Consider the following 17,961-nt stretch of genomic DNA (forward strand, 5'->3'; position numbering starts at 1 on the left):
GACATTGTTCACTGTACTTCCTTGAGCCACGCCAGAGAGTGTGGGGATCAGGGCCTAGGGGCTTGGTGTTTGCATTTCAGGCTACAATAAACGTTCTCTGTGCACCTGCCTGGAGGAAAAACCAGTCCAGCCGCCTCCCGAGACAAAAGGGCCCTGTATTAAGTGCTGAAAACCCAGACGTGAACTGACCCTGGCAAATTCCAGCTAGAAAAAAAAAGTCAGTATTTTCGTCCAGTCCAAGAGAAGCTGTCACATAGGTTTCTGGATTTCCTTTCTCATCTCACAGAGTCTGAACAACAGTGACCTGTCAACAGAAGTCACCTCCTTTCTCATGAGTCTCCTTGCCTTTCTAGATTCCTTTCCTGATGGGGAAATCCATCACGTGGCACACCATAATATGTCCTCCAGTGATCAACACACACTCTCTTGCTCTCTCTCCACCATACTCTTCCCACTGAAATCTCTGATTTGGGTCATTAAGGACATGCAAGTACATCCTCCCAAAGAGACAGCATTACTGACTTGCTTGTTTTTAAAGATTTCTCCAATACACACTTACCACAAATTCAAGATACACTTAATGGCAAGAATATTTATCAGTAGGGCAGGCAACAGATCAAGGTCAGAGTTCCTCCATGCCCGTCCCGGTTCCCGAAGCCAGTTGGTCAAAGGCCATATACTAGGCCACACAAACCAATTTTCGATGACTTCTCCTGGGAGAGCTATTCAGCTCAGGCTTGTTCTAATTTGTGTCTGGAATCAATCATGCTAGTCTCAGCTGATCTGTGCATTCTCATGAAGCAAAGAAATTTCTCACAAAATTTGAAACGCAACCAGATGAGGCATGGGCAGCTTTACCCCGGGTCACAGATGAATAAACTAAGAAGGGCAAGGTGATTACCTCAACTTGAGACTGTAGGTTGGTTACAAAACCAGAAAAGGATCCATGAACTGTAACCTCCTACTTCTCTCAGCCAACCCTGAGTAGAGGGTAAGATGAATTAAGTTGTGATTTTGATAACTTTAAAACTACCTAGGAAGGCATTGGGAGAAGGCAATGGCACCCCACTCCAGCACTCTTGCCTGGAAAATCCCATGGACGGAGAAGCCTGGTAGGCTGCAGTCCATGGGGTCACTAAGAGTCGGACACGACTGAAGCGACTTAGCAGCAGCAGGAAGGCATTGGCTACAAACCATTTCTGAAAAATTTTGGTGATGAAGAGCTAAACTTTAAACAGTTAACAACTTTCTCAAAGTCACCCCAACAGCTTCTCCAAAATCTCCCTCAAGGGGGTGGGAAAAGCAGATGATTGACACAGGGAAGCCAGGTTCGCTATAGGACCATTCCAGCTGGATGAGCGTCATTGTTTGTGTCTGGAAAGCACACAGGAACCAATTGCAGTTTACCTGATTTGGGGCTCATTAAACAGCTGGCCCAGAAAAACAGCCACCCACCACAGGTGCTAAGCTCCCCTGGCCAGCCGGGCAAGTTCTCAGAAAGTGTGGGGCTGATTTACAGCCTGCCACTTTGTGAGTGGGTCTAAGCCCATCTTGGAGATTGGCTACTGGCTGATATCCAGGGACCTACCTATACTGTGATTCAGGAAAGATTGATCAGGGAGTCCGTCTTTATGCCCTGATATCTCAAGATGGTGGCCCAAGCCACCACAAGATTATGCCACAAGATCATGATGAACACCTTTCCTTGAGTGTTTCTGACATAAAAGATGTGTCTCCCTCAACCTGGTAATTCACTAGCTGCTGGGCTGTAGTGTGACTTTAGCTGCTCCATGGATGTGGGCCTCGTATTCTGGCCTTTCCTTATATTCTTATCTTTTCCTGTCCTATCCACGGTAATACAACACATACAGCCAGTTTGGATGTAAGGTTAGCTCATTACAGTAGGAAGGACTTCTGGGGTTCCAACCAGATAAAGCTGACAAAAAATGAGAACTAGCCTTTATGTTCTAGTGGGCAGAGACCAAGCCTGACACTGTTCTTTTTAACCCTTGAACCTTCAGGAAGCATTTCTTATTACACATGTTCTGTTTTGAATGAATGAAAAGTTGACGAGACCAAAGCTCAATTTTGAGAAGTTAAGTGACTTGCTAGGGCTGGCCCTTGAACACAAATCTCCTAATTCCAAATGCGGTGCTTTATCTACTGTTATAACACACTGTTTCTCTAACGTCCATTTGTAGAGAGGTTTCAGGGGGCAGACAATCTGTCACCACTCCCTTCCATGTCAGCCATAACAGATGGCCCACAGGTCTCCCATGGAACCTTGCCTCTTGTCCCATTACACGGGCTTTTATCTTGGCCAAGATCACCTTCCTCTTCTCTTTCTCCTCTAGGTAACAGCTACTGATCCTTCACAATCCAGCTCAAGTGTCTTCTCATGAAGAACCTTCACACAGCACTCCCACCCCCAAATTAGGACTCTCATGTGCTTCACCAGCAAAACCCTGATGCAAGAACCATTACAGCATGCTTTGTATACACGTACATCATGATTCCCCAGCAACCTAACTATGAGCTTTCCAAAGAGCTGGGCCTTAGCTTCTGTCTCTGTATCCCTAAGCCGTCTGTCTAGCTAAGGACCCAGTAGAGAGTCCTGGTAAACACCCTTATTTGTAAATCAGACTAAACTACTTCACTCACAACTCTTGCGTGAATATGGGAGATTCCTTTTCCCAAAGCAGAACTGTTGGGCCCCTTTCCTCTCTGATGTTTTCCCTATGCTGCCTACTGTTATTCATTAATACAGTCAGTGCGGGCACATAGTTCAAGCTGACTGTACTTGGTAGGAATTTTAGAGCATACATGATATCTCAGTGGGCACAGTGGCAGTCTCATGCTTATTTTAGGTGAGTACTGGTCTAAAACTTTAAATCATTCTTTGACTGTCCCTCTTGTAGCTGTAGGTGTCTCAATCATTCATTGAGTATTTATGGAGTAATTATAAGGACCAAGCACTCTTCCTGGCTCTGGAGATTCAGCAGTGAATGAAAGAGATAAGGAGGCCTCTCCTTAGGGAGCTTACATTCTAATGACCCTATGACAGGGTTCTCTTGCTGATTTACCTTAACTTGGGGCTATCATGTCAAAGGGCAAGCAATGTTCCTTAGTTCTAGTTGGGTCTCTGAAGGAGTAAGGAGGTTCTTCCTGGCTGGAAGAGCCTGACTTTGGGCTCTGCCAGCTACTTACTCACTGATGTTGGTTTCATGAGTTCTACATTTAGAGATTTCAATCACCTGTCCTATCTCTGGTCTACATCTGTCTTAGAGGCATGTCCACCTTGTCACACAACTCAGAAGCAATTTATTTTAGTGCTTTTCCAGCCTCATTTATCTATACATTTTACAATGTTATGTTATTTTCAGGTGTACAGCAAAGTGATTCAGTTACATATACATATATATCTGTTTTTTCAGAGTCTTTTCCTTTATAGGTTATTACAAAATATTGAGTATAGCTCCCTGTGCTATACAGTTACGGCCTTGCTGGTTATGTATTTTATACACAGTTGTATGTCCATGTTAATCCCAAATCCCTAATTTATCCCTCTCCCCTTACATTACATTTAAAAGCAAAAAAGTTTGTCTCCTTACTGCTTCACCCACTGGGGTGTCATCTATCTTCTATAGCGGAAAGAAATACTTCTGAGAAACTTAGATTCTCTGAGCTTCTTTTATGGGCCTATTCGATAGAAAGATAGTGGAGAAAAATAAACATCAGAACCTAAAAAGGCCTCCATGTCTTCTATTAAAACATAAGAAGCCCTCTCCAATACACACACACACATTTCATTTCATCCTTCAGACCCTCTCTTAAAGGAAGGAGTAATTTTGCTCCAGCATATTGTAAATGATGGAGAGGGTGTAACTGACAGGTACAGACTACTTCCTGCACACATTTCAATCCGCCAGCTGCCATCTTGGCTTCTCTGCCCTGTCTTGTCTTAAGTAGGGGTGAATGATGGCTGGCCACAGGATAAACAGTCTGTGCCAAGGTACCTGCCACATGTCCCTGAAGAGGAAGCAACTTCCACACAGGTAAGCTTAGCCTCATACCTCCTCAGATAATAACTGTTTAGAGGAGGCAGTGAATTCTGAATAAACAGGAGAGACCTCTCTTTACCCTGAAGAGGTACTTTAGGGCTGACAGTGGGCATAAAGAAAATCAGATCAAAGAGGAGCCTGATCTGGAACTAGAAATAAAATGTTTTCGAATATTTAACAAGAAAAACAGTATGTTGGATTTAACACATTGACTAGCAATAGGGACGTAATACTAAAACTTTGATCTAAAAGATGATTTTGAGAATGAATATGATTGAAGGCCATTGACAAAGGTACACAGACTTCCGTGTTTACAAGCAAACTTAATAAAAATATCGGCTCCATTGGACACAGTTGTTTAACTAGCTGCTATGGCTGGGGACTCCGTAGGTACTTCCTTCTAAGGGAATCTGCCCTTCACACATAACCCCTTATAAGAGGAAAATGCCCCTTTTTCCTGGACCCAACAGAAAGGATGGGTGTACTGGCTGAGTTCTTTACCGTATTATTTCTTGGCCATGGCTGATTGGACCAAAAGATAACCCAGCCACAGAATTAGCAGGTGTGAAAAGGTAAATTGGGCTGATCAGCTCATATGGTCCAAGGTCAGTGCCATGGAAAGATTAGACAGATAGGAGAAAAAGGAAGACAGTGTCCCAAGTTTCAACCTTTTCAGTTTCCAAGAAATCTGACTGTAATTTGCTTTCTATTTGCACATAGCCATGAGAATGCCAACACATCCTTACAGAAGAACTTAGTGGATGAAAATTTAAGTTCTAAAGCCAGACTCTCTCAGTCGGAATCCCGGCTCTGCCAGTAATGGTGTCACTTTCCGAGGACTCAGTTCCTCCATCTAGAAAATGGATAATGATTACCATCTGCCTCAGAGGGTTGTTGTGAGTATTAAATGTGATTGTGGATGTACAATGCCAGGCACACAAAAACATGGCCCATGAATGGTAGCGACACTTATTAGTAGACCTGAGGCTTTTTTTTTTTAAGTAAACTTGAGTGGCTTTCTGTTTCTTGCTACCAAAAGAGCCCTGAAACAGTCTAGTAAATACTGTCTCCCAGACGTGAGGCAAAGCCTGAAGAAAATTCCACTGGTGACCCAGTGAAAGCATGTGGCTGCCAGGAGTCTGATGATACACCTTCTACATGCCTGTCTCCTCTCTTAGGGTATTGTCTCCTTCAGAGCTCAGATAGAGATGCTTTTGTTTTGGTATTTCTGTGCCTAACATGGATAAAAGACTCAGTGCATAAAGAGTGTTTCTCAAAGTTCCCATCACTTCATGGCAAATAGATTTTTTATTCCCTGGGCTCCAAAATCACTGCAGACAGTGACTGGAGCCATGAAACTAAAAGACGCTTGCTCCTTGGAAAGAAACCTACAAAGGAGAGAAATCACTTTGCCGATAAAGGTCCATATAGTCAAAGCTATGGTTTATCCAGTAGTCATGTATAGATGTGAGAGCTGGACCATAAAGAAGGCTGAGTGCTGAAGAATTGATGCTTTTGAACTGTGGTGCTAGAGGAGACTCTTGAAAGTCCCTTGGACTGCAAGGAGATCCAACCAGTCCATCCTAAAGGAAAGCAACCTGAATATTCATTTGGAAGGACTGATGCTGAAGCTGAATCTCCAATCCTTTGGCCACCTGATGCAAAGAGCTGACTCATTGGAAAAGACCCTGATGCTGGGAAAGATAGAAGGTGGGAGGAGAAGGGGACGACAGAGGGTGAGATGGTTGGATAGCATCACAGACTCAATGGATATGAGTTTGAGCAAACTCTAGGGGATAGTGAAGGACCAGGAAGCTTGGGGAGCTGCAGTCCATGGGGTTGTAAAGAGCTGGACACGACTGAGCAACTGAATAACAACAATAACAAAGTAAGGTTTCTAGAACAGCAGGATTAACAACTCCTGAAAATTTGCTAGAATTACAAATTCCCTGGCCCCTCCCAAGACTGACTGAAACTTTGAGAGTGGGAGCTCGGTGGTGTGTGTATTAATTACCCTCTCAGCATGATTTTAACGCACACTAAAGTTTGAGACCCACTGGAATGAGGGTTCTGTTGGGGAAACACCACTTCTTATCCTTGACTGAAGTCCTATTCTATCTGGGGATCATCCACCTTTGACCTCATGGCTTAGGAAGGGATACACAAGAAACTACAAAAGAGGATGGAGAAGCATTCCCAGCCAGTCAAATAAGTCTCATCAATCATGATGATCAGGGAAATGACATGTTGCCAATGGATCATCCTCTCATTCTTTTCACAGAGGCCTCAGGAAACTCCCCATCATGGCATGTCAGATGTCCATGATCTGCACTGTCTCATCCCTTGCCTTCCTCTATGTGCCCCCTGCACTCCCAGTCATAAGGAATGATTCTTATCTTCTTCAGATGGCCATGCTCTTGCCATCGTAGCTTTGGTAATGATCTATCCTCTATCTAGAACATCATTCTTTCATCTCTGTATCCTTACACTAAGTATAGCTCCTGGTGCATAATGGGTGTCCCATTTCCCTAAATATTTGATGAGTTCATTGTTTCCTTACTTCCATCTCCCCATCCCTAAGCCATCTAACACATCTCATCTAGAGAATCCACAGAGTACATATTATGATCATTTTATCATAAAACCTTAATCAGTCTGGCATGACCTCCTATATCTACCCTAAAGCCCCAGGCAAATGCCCCCTTCCCAACATATGCTACATTTCCCTGCAACAGAGATGCTGTATTTACTGAGTACCCTCCAGGACCTAGGGGATACAGGAGTGATCAAGACAAAGTCCCTGCCCTTGAGAAGATTATACAAAAGCAAGGAGGCAGTCCATAAACCCATAAACAAATAAACTTATAAGGTCAGGTAGTGATAAGGGCAATGAAGAAAATAAAGCAGGCTTAGGGGATTAGAGAAGGTTGGGATGGGGGTAGTGGTTTCATCGAAGACAGAAATGCAGGAAGACCTCTCTGGGAAGATGACACTTGAGTGAGACTGAAGGTAGTGAGGCAACAGGCAAAGTGAAGCTCTGGACAAGTGCCCCAGTCAATGGGAAGAGCAAGTGCAAAAGGCCAGAGACAGAAAGCCCAGAGTCTAAGGAACAAGGAAGTGGGCTATACAGCTAGAGCAGGTTTGGAGAAGGGGAGACTGATAGGAAAGAGGGCAGAAAAGGCGTATTTTGAACTTAATGCCTTAGTTCTCAGCTTTTCCTGATCTTTTCTGTGCTTCTTGAAATCCTATCCATCCTTCGAGGCCTATCTCTTCTACCTTCTTCCCTGGACCCTTAAGCTCTCCCTTTACTGAAAGAGATGTTCCTTTCTTCCTAAATCCTGGAGACTTTGTTTCATACCCTACTTGTCTAAAGCATTGCACACATTCTACCCAAATACTGTTCTTTAGAATGACTCTCAAATGGCACCATAACATGAATATAGTAAATACAGTGCATAAAGTATGGGCTCCACACTCATGAAATCATAAGGTTGGAAGTCACTGAAAGGTCTCCTCACCTAGCCAAAAAGGTGTTTTTTAAAAAAATTTTTTGGAGGGACCAAGGCTCTAAAACTATGCTAATATATGCAGGAATGCAGCTAATGCCCAGGAAAAGTCAGTCTGACTGAATGAAATATTGTTTAATCCAACTGATATTTATCAACTGGCTTATCAGAAAAAGGAAGAAAAGCAAAGCCGTCAGAGATCCAGACCTAGGGCACAGCTGAGCTGGACTGTCTATTCTAGGGCCAGACCACTTTACCAGACCTTGTTACAATCCTTCCCAAATCGTAGTAAACACCACCAATGCATTCTAAATGTTTTTCATGCCATATAACAGCACAGACTAAGTTATCCCCCGGCACCACTCCTAGAAACCAACCATACTTTTCTTATGATTGCTGACCTAGACACATCTCATCTTCAGTACAGAACTCTTTTCAATGATGGTAAACGAGGATCTCTTCTCAGAGAATCCTTCTAATCTGTAGCCCTCTGGGATCACACCTCTTCTTGACATCCCATTCTCTGGGTCTTCGGCCCCTCTGTCTCTGTAGTTGAAGCAACTGGCAAAACTGGCTTTGGTGTTCTCGTCCCTTCTGCCTTCACGACACTGAAGGAACATGTGTGATCTGGGAAATGAGCCCGTCAATCCTAAATAGTGAGAGGTCTGACAGTGAGGGGAAAAGATTTTCACAACATTTAACCCTGTTCTCCCATGAACTACCTCAAAGACTTCTTCCCTAAGAAAACTTTCAGCTCTCATCTCATTTGATCTTAACGTACCTCCTGCCTCAAACACGTCTCTCTGGCAAACTCTCTAGCAAAACAGAGCTCCTGATCAAGAAGCGCTTCCTGGGGGTTGACTTCACTGTTCCTTTCTCCATTTGATCCCTCGGCTATGGTTGTATTGCCCCTGGCCTCGCTGCTGAAAAATCCTCAACAAGTTCCTCTCCCTTGTGAGACTGACAGCTTTTCAGATGTTTGTAGGCTGTGCCCAGTCCCCTCTCAACTCTGGCAGCCCCCACCTCACATAACATTTAGGTTTCCTTTTAGTTAAATACTACAGGGTTTGGGTAGTGTTTCAATCTTCTAAGTTTTCTCTATAAATTAGACCTTTCATAGCACCTGAATCATTGCTAGAAGCGGTATATACCCAGCTAAGGACCCTGGATGTTTGACTACCTAGGGGAAGCATAGCAGAGGTAGATGTGTGTCCCCTTGTAACCAAAAGCTGTGAAGTTGTGTGTGTTGATCCACGTCTGGGGCTTTGGAATCAAAAATGGAAAGGCCACTAGGACACATACGTTTTTGCCCCAAACTCTCTCCTAAGCGGCAGCAGTGTGCGAACCTAGGACCTCAGGCGAGGAGCTCTGGCTTTGGTTCTAGCACCATCACCTCTCATTTGCTGTGGGGCCTTTGGGCAACACCCTTCTCGCCTTCATGCTTCACTTGCTTGAGACAGATCAAATGATTCATCACATTAAGACATTTTAAAATACTATGGAAATGCTAATGTTCACATGTTGATCGTCCTTGTTAATATTAACCTTGCAGTCACATGGCGACACTTCATGCTTTCAAAGTGCTAATTATAACCAACCTGCACCATGACCCTGAGCAGTGGATTTTTAAAGCTGCTTCAGCCCACACTCATTTTGCCCAGGGTCCTATCTAAATGAACAATGAGTTTGGGGATGGACTGTGCAGAGCCTTGGAGCCAAAGTGTGGACAGAGTCCTGCTAACTTGACCAATCCACCCCAAAGTTTGTGGTTAATGGATTACAAATTTGGGTAATGCGGGACAATAAATTACTACTATAATAATAAAGCTGAAAGTACACACAATTTAAGCAGAAACACCAGTGTTTTTTATCGGAAATGGAAGAAACCATTGATCATAGCAACTGTCTGAGATTAGCAGGGAGCCACATTTTCAAACATCCTGCAGTAAATCCAGAGCAGATCCAGCTGGAAAGCAAGAGTGGAAATAAAACTTGAAAATTCATACCATGCTTTGAAGTCTGCCTCTTTCACAACCACGAGTCCCTGATTTGTCCCAACCACTCCGAGCTGTTCTCGCGTGTTGAATTTATTTTAAAAGAGACACAAGACACACACTTGCATATAATCTATCAAATGGACTCCAGCTTTTTGCAAGGATGGTTTGCTAGGGAATATGAATCCCAAAATATTTCTCGTGCACATGGAATCAGCCATCAATTCAATTGGAATAGAAAGGCTTCCAATACTAAAACTAGAAATCATTTTTAGTCCTAGTAAATAATACTTTTTCTCTTGTGTTCTTTCCTTGACCCAGCCAGATACTTTAAATTTTTAGTTTTTAAGGCTATTATCTACCAAAACTGTTACTACAGATAAGAGGATATTAACATGCTACCCTAGGCTCCTGAAATGGACATGTCACCACACTGGAGTGAATGCTATCCCAAAACATTATCAAAGGAAGGAAAGCCAATGACCTAAGTTGAAGAGAGCTTCAGTCTTGCACAGGGTCCACAGCCACCATACATCAATCTCAACTACCAACTCTGCCTGGATAGACAGGGGACTCAGGAAGCCCTTCTGCTCAAATTCCAGGTGACTTCAGAATAGGACATGGATGGTGTCTTAGGCCAGCTGGACTGTAGAGCCTCTCTTCACTGATCAATAGAGGCAAAAAGGATGTTCTCTGTGAAATCCCATCATCCTTAACACCTTCAATGACCTCCAGGAAGAAACATCAAGGGCATCTAAGAAATATATCCTTGGCCACGGAACAGTTACCATAATCTAGTGAGTAACCAGACACTGAACTTCATAATAACCTACATGCTTGAGTTTCCACCAGCAGAAAAAAACACCAAAGAAGAAAATACTTGGACTCACAGTGCCTGGTCAAGAACAATGTAGATCATAAAGTCAAAAATCCTGATTTCTGCCCTTGGGTTCACAATAGAACTTTGGTCAGTTTGCATAAGGCTCGACCAGTCCATTCTCCCACTTGAAGGAAAGAATGTTTGTGAAAGGCAGTCTGAAAACTGACAAGCACATGTACACACGTGGGGAGTTATTTTAACTAAATAGGGAAAATTCACTTTGCCTTCTAATGCCTTCACAACGCACACAGCTTATGAGCAGAAGCAATGTCGGGACAGTTCTCCAGGGGTCACTTCTCCCTTCGTCGCTTCCCCCTGCTTGGGAACTGGATAATTTACCTGGGGAATGAATCCTCAAAGGGAATCAGACCATGGACCCTAGCAGTGAATGTGGGTCTACATAATCCAAGCATAAATTTAATAAGAAAAAAAAAAAACACCCCAGCAACACAAAAACAAAGAACTCTCAACTTTACAAACACTGGGAGGGCAACAGCTGGTCAGCCGAGATTAAAGGAGCGTGAGAGAACACCTCCCATCTCCTGCCTTCTCCTCCCCCATCGAGGTCCCTGCAGCCAGCCAGGGCTCCCTTTTACAGCCCTGTGCAGATGACCTTGTTCCAGCTAAGATAGAGCTCTTTTGATCTCAGCAGGGGGAAGCTCTGGGCCTGCAGCTGGCAGATATTAATAGTACAGGATCCGCTGGTGTGGAAGAGATCTCTCAGTTGGGCCAGGTCACTCATATTCCCTGCTCTGCGTCAGAGCAGAAGGGACTTCATCTCCGCACATCAGCCCCTGCTGGGTACTTCTCTCGGGTCAACTCGGATCATTTTCTCACTGGCTGCTCTCTGCTGCTTGTTCTCACCCTACAACTGTTTTCAAGGGAGCGCTGTTTTAAGCTGTGCCCTCTGCTCTGCAGCTGAAATCCATTACAGGACAGGGTAAACCGTGGACTCAGCCCATCACAGTGTGCTCCTCACTCTCACTGGCTTGCACACTTCTAGTGTACACGTTTGCGCGGGAGAGAGGCAGCAAGAGCAAGGGACAGACAAACCCAGAAATGTTTACAGGGAAAGAGACAGCAGGATGGGGAGAGGGAGTTGTTAGAGGTATGCCGATGGATCAGTGCTAAGATTTCCAAAGATCCGCCCCGTTATGCTTAATCTAGGACGACAAGGTCACTCTTCCCACCCTGTAAATCAGAATTTTAAAACCCCATCAATGAGTGAAAGCTCCTGACCTTCAGACCCACATCACAATCTAATAATGTTAAAACCAGAAAAGACTTCAGCCATCTTATATTCATCCAGTCTGTCATTTAACAGAAAAAAACTGAGGCCCAAAGTAATTAAAAGAGCTGCTCAAGCTTACAGAGATAATAGCACAAGGGCAAAGTCGATACAATGAATGCTTACAACAGCAACAAAGCGATTTATACATTTTAATCATAGCAACATTAATAAACACTGTGATATAGTTGAATAGGTATAAATATTCTAAGAAATTTATTATCTTTTTCATTCACTGGTAAAGAACTTCAGAAAAAAAATTCCATAGACTCTTTATCTGCTTTGCTATGCAAGGAAAAGACCAAAAACATCAATTGCTTCCGTTCTCCCTTGGGTTTCACATTAAGAAAAAGTTGTCTCGGAACAAGCTGGTAACTGTCCCTTTGCCATGAACATGACTTTACCATTTTCTTAAAGCGGTTACACTGGAGCCCCAAAGCAATTTCCTTTGTATCTGTTTTGCTCCTCCTCTTTGCTTGAGATAAACCAGGAAGCCAGGACAGGGAGAAGTACTCTTGCTTATTGGTTTTCAAATGAGGAAACAAGATATTCTCTTGTGGTCTCCTCCTAGGAACTGAATAAATGTGTGTGTCTGTGTGTAATTATTATAATAACAATTTTTGGTCACATTCATAGGTGATCCCCATGGTTAACCGTTGTTACAAAGCATTTACTACGGTATTGGTTCAGCATTTATTTAGTGCCCACTCTGTGCCTAGGCGGTCTTCCCAGGTGGTACAATGGTAAACAAAACACCTGCCAGTGCAGGAGATGCAAGAGATTCGGGTTCCATCCCTGGGTTGGGAAGATCCCCTGGAGAAGGAAATGGCAACCCACTCTAGTATTCTTGCCCGGAAAATTCCATGGACACAGGGGCCTAGTGGGCTATAGTCCATGGGTTCGCAAAGAGTTGGACACGACTGAGCATGCGCACACACACACACACACACACACACACACACACACACACACACGCACACACACGTGCACACACACACACATACACACACACTGCGGTTAAAACCTTGCTGGTCACTCAGCAAAGTTTTTAATCCACAACATGGATAAAAAAAGAATACGAGAAACCTGTGTCCTTAAAATATCTGCCAATTCGGTAGGGAAACCATGAAAAGTGAAATTATTTTTAAAGATCTTTTAAAGATCTATCTTAGTGACCAGGTAGAAGGACCACAGAGGAGGAAGAGAAAGTGATACCAAGGCAGCCTGGAACAGGCAAGGAGGTTTTGTGGAAGAGGCGGTCTTTAAACAAACCTCACCTCGAGGGAGTGGGAGGATTTGGGAGGAAAAGAAGAGGTAGAAGTAAAAAGGGGGATGGTGTTCTAGACGGGCAAGCTGTCTGCGCAGAGCACAAAGGCAGGGGTCGGGAGAGCCGGCAGAAGGCGCACACTTGCTGGAGGAGCTTCCCAGAGGCTGAATACGAAGGAAAGGCCAGACCACCAAGAATTGAGAAGTATCAACCTAACCTAGGATATTTTTGGGGAAACTGATCCACACGAAAGGAAAGAAAAAAACCTGATTTTCAGTATGTGTTGACTTCCATGGTGTAAATACTTCCACCCTGGTTGATTGAAAGCTAACAAGCCACGAATTCCTGAATATTTTAAAATCAGCTTGTTGATTTTTGCCCATTCTCAGGAAATGGGCTAAAATAATTTCAAGATTCAAGAGTAGGAGAATGACACAATAAAAGGAAGCCAGAAATGGGGAAGTGGGTGATGTGGTAAAGGCTGGAAATGGGAAGGTCATTATGGAATTTATTAAAATAATCCAATTGTGAGTTTTTAGTAAGTCAGTGTATTGCTCACAATATAACTCATAAGAGGGGACAGGTATGTTTGGAAAGAAAAAATCAGGTAGACTTGATGATGAAAGGAGTATATGGAGGGAAGGATGACAGGTGGTGACTCAGCTTTTTAGCCCAGGTGATGGGAGAATGAAAGGCATCACCGAGTGTGGAAATAGGGTACACAGAACATTTTATGCTTTTTAGAAGTAATTCATTTTCATCCTGAAAAACACCACCAAGAAGCAGGGATGTAGTCCTTGCCATTTGGGGGACCATAAACCAAGGCCAATCCATGGAAAACCACCTGGGCAGTTAGGAGCCCTAGAGGTCCCATATATTCCATCATGAATAATTCTCAGAAAATGGAAAGTGCAGAGGGGCCTGGAACAGCTATGTTCATCCACCCAGGCCCACAGCTTTTTACCCTAAAAGAAATCAGAAGGCAACTAGCAGAACTCAGAAATGTCAAGTAAGAACTTTCAATAAAACTAGAAACCACCCACTGGCTCAGTGCTGTAATTCCCCTAGCTACGTAAACCAGAGCCAGTCTGACCTTTGCTAGCATGGGAGGGTGGATAAAATTTGCAGATTTACCCACATGGAGAGTTTTTTCTTAATCTTTCTGTAAAACTGGTTGGGAATGCCACATCTCTAGTACGTGATACTGGTGCATACATTCAGATAGCCCCAAAGGACCCAGTTTAAAAAAAAGGTTAAACTGCTGTGGGACCAGCGGTAAAACCAACATTGGAGCATCAGTCTCAAAAACAAAGTCATTGAGCAGTTTACCAGCTTTTGTACTAAGGACCCAAAAGAAACTATAGAGGAGGCCTTAGGTGGTGGTGAAGATGCCTGAGAAGATGCTTCACTCAAGTGAAAAAGGAAGTTCACTTGTAGAGACAGAACAAGCTAGAGACAGAATAAGAGATTCTACAAATACAAGGAATCAGAGGCCAGGAAAGGTGGCCAAGACTCCGTCGCCCGCCTCCGGCTTGGTTCACTGGCCAGCACCTATTAGCTGTGTCTCAGTTCTCAGCAGGAGGCAGAGAGGTGGTGGTGGGGCTGGGTGTCAGTGTCAAGTTTCAGCCCCTCTAGGACAGATCTCTTACCTTCAGACAGGGACAAATCATCAGCTGGAGACACCAGGTCTGCCTGAGAAGCTAGGGCTCCGCTCAGATGGGTTGTAATCTGATTCGTCAAGATAACCTGTGAACAGACAAGGAGAAGGTGGAGGGAAGGGAGAAGAGAGAAGACCAAATTAATTATTAGAGCTATCAAAAGGCAGACTGTGGTTTAGGGGAAGACTGCTAAGTACACAGGTAGGAAAACCCCAGCTCTGACTTTCATCAATTTTATCTTGAGGCCAGAATATCTGGCCAAGTCTCCAGGTCATTCAAATCACAGAAAACCCAGGAAACAGACTAACTTTTTTTTTCCAGCTTAAACTATTTATCAATTCTTTCTAAATGCTGAGCAAATTGCGACAGAGAGGTATTGTCGTATCAGCTGAATAATATTAACACAAGGCCAACCAGAGAATGAAAATGCACATGTACACATTTTATCATTTTTAAGATTATATCCACAACATACAATATCACAGTGCTGAAGAGAGGCAATGATTTAACATCTGAATGCCTGGGGCTTCTTCCCTTGTCAACGTGAAAATCAGAATTTTCTTTCCAAATCTGTGAAATTGGAATAAAACTCATCTCTAAAGGACTAGCACTCTTCTCTTAAACAAGTTGAATTCTAACAAAAGAAATTCGAAGTCTCACTACGTATTTAAAACACAAATGAATAGAATCTGACCTATACAAAATAAAGTTCATAACATTTAAAATTCCTAGAAAGAACTCTGAAATTACTTAATTCACATGGTTTATTTCCACACAATATTTTAATATGTGGTTCTATCAAGAAATTATTCTTTTCCTTAAAAATCCTCATTTGTAAAATTTACTCTATTGTTTATAAAGCTAAAGAACAAAACACAGATTCTCTTTTGGAAAACTGCAGCCCGACTAATGCCACGATCAGTTTCCCAGATTTGGGTGTTCCCATCATGGACACATTGGTGAGCCATTTTGGTCCCTCTTCTGAAAAACCAGGCATTTGGTGCCTGGAATATGCATCTGGCCAGACTGTCTTGGTCTGTCCCAAGGGTCAGCTATGGTTTTGTTGCCATCCTGACCGGAGTAGAAATGGAAATCGTCTCCATTCTTAATTGTCCAGCTTTTCAGCTGCACCTCTGTTGCTGTCTCTTGAATGGACCAATGACACGTTATAAATCCTATGCCAATGGCAGCTTAATTGGGGGCGGAGAGGGCAGCAGGATGGCAGGGTCAGGTAAAGAAATGAAGTACTCTATTAGCAAAGACAGCCTGTCCAAGCTCTTTGTGTGTCAACAAGGCTCGTGTGAGTCCCCAGTTTCTCTGCAGCGATGATCTGCAGATATCTGCCAGATATTGTATCTGCCATAATATGTATAAAACATAATAATCATAATACATAATAATGTATCTGCCAGATATTGCAGTATTCCACTGAGTGCTTGCTAATCTTTTCCCTCCTATTCTTTTGTATTGCTCATTTTTATCTGGATGGGTAAGAATCACATATGATAAGTTTTTCAATTAAAATGTCTGGAAATGGTCAAATAATAGCCTGCTCTCTTATGAAACAATATTCATATTTAGGAGCAAGAGTAAGAAATTATGTTCATTTTCCTCTTTATTTTATAGGGTATGAGCTTTGGAGTTCAATAGAACGGGATTCAAATTCTGACACTGTGAACCTTGGGAAAGTTACTTAAATCTTTGAACTTCATCTATTCATAGATGAAATAACACCTATCTTATAGAATCATTATGAGAATCGAATGAGATAATCAATAACCAATGCAAGGTATTAAATACGGTATCTGGCACATGATATATATCCAGTAAATGTAAGCCATTGTTGTTGCTACTATTTCCTTCAGAAGGGTGTTATATAGGCTAATAAATTATTAATAAAGCACATGCCACATGCTTCAGATATTAGATCTAATAACAACATGAAATCACAATTTTCTACATCAAGATCAGCACCTGATCATTTCTGCCAATCTTAGTCCTAAACTTTCTTTAGGTGCAAAGAATTACGTAAAAATCTCAGTAAGAAAAAGATAGTAATTACTTAAAGCAAAGCCAGCAACCAACTGATATTGTTCTGAGAGTACTACATAGTTTGTCTACTAATGAAGAAGATAATGTATCTGCCTGTCATAGTCTTTTTAAAAAAGTGAAGCTTCGAGAGAGCTAAATATGTAAGCTCTACTTTTTAGGGAATTCTTCTAAAAGATGGTTTGGTGAAAATGACTAAAACACTAGTGATACAGTAACAAGAAAAAAAGTTTCTGAATACTGACCATGCAGAGCATGTTACTATGTACCCAGGGGAAAATAAAGAGAGGAAGTCTTGGTGTGTCTTCTCAAGAAACTAAGTAAGTTAAAAGTAAAACATTTACTAAGGTATTCAGACCACTTATTCTCAATTGCATTATTATTTCCCTGGTCCTACAATGGAAACGTGCACTGAGATGATGTTTTTATTATACGTAGCTAATAAAAATGATACCTTGCCAAGCCTAAAAGCAAACTACAGATGTGCCTCCAAAGATACCCACCCCCACCACCACTTCCAGTGAAAGAGTAGACAGAGAAGAAAACATTTTCACTCTCCAATGGCAAAAGAACAAGCGCTTCCATGGTTTTGATAATAATCCACTCCCTTTTTACTATAAGTCTGAAAGCCAAATTGCTGAAGGGATACACAACCAAACTCGAGAGGGTGCTCTTACTGAATTGTTGTGATTTGCTAAGCCTGTGATCAGCAAAATGATAGAATGGAAACCTTTCCAAACAGCATCGATTACAAATAATCATGACTTGGGTGGAAGCCTATAGATGTGCTGTCCTCTGAGGCAACCTGGAGTCATGAAAACGACACTCCTAAAATAACTTATCAAATACTATTACATGTTATGAACAGAATCTTAACACTATCTGCTTTCAGAAAATGAATTTTGATACTGACACTTCAGAGGGGCTTTCCTGCTGCTTTGCTCTGCTGAAAAGATGAAGCCTTCTCACACTTGGTACTGAATTTGTGCAAGAGTGCTGTCTGTGTACATGATGAGGTTGAGAAGTTTGGAGTCAGACACATCTGAGTTCAGATCCTGGCTTCTACCACTTACTGTGTGATGATGGGCAAGTGTCACAAGTTCTCTGGGTATAATTCTTAATTCAGAGTTCTGAAGATTAAACTGAATAATGCTCATAAAGTCCTGAGGATAGTGCCTGGCCAGTGGGAAATGCTTAAACGTTAACTTCCACCATTGTCTTTAGTTATCTTTTGCTGACTTTATATCTGGCTTGTTGA

The 17,961-nt window shown here is 42.6% G+C and overlaps 1 protein-coding gene across 21 annotated transcripts in view; it reads right to left on the reverse strand.

Moving 5' to 3' along the window:
* RAD51B (RAD51 paralog B) overlaps positions 1–17,961 on the reverse strand; it is a 738,822-nt gene that overhangs the window by 271,022 nt on the left and 449,839 nt on the right. For 14 of the 21 annotated variants that reach the window (XR_015134112.1, XR_015134116.1, XR_015134113.1 and 11 more), the window contains one exon: positions 14,646–14,742. Coding sequence is in view for 16 of the 21 variants with exons in the window: in XM_086320092.1 (XP_086176218.1) it covers positions 14,646–14,742 (97 nt within the window). In the remaining 5 variants the exon portion in view is untranslated. Of the gene's footprint in view, positions 1–11,785; positions 12,304–14,645; positions 14,743–17,961 lie in introns of those variants that run through there. The other 7 variants (XM_086320087.1, XM_086320090.1, XM_086320094.1 and 4 more) reach the window with 1 other exon arrangement.

The sequence above is a fragment of the Bos grunniens genome, chromosome 10 (genome assembly GCF_055505025.1).
Source record: "Bos grunniens cultivar Pamir isolate PY7600 chromosome 10, Bosgru_T2T1.0, whole genome shotgun sequence".
NCBI lineage: Eukaryota > Metazoa > Chordata > Mammalia > Artiodactyla > Bovidae > Bos > Bos grunniens.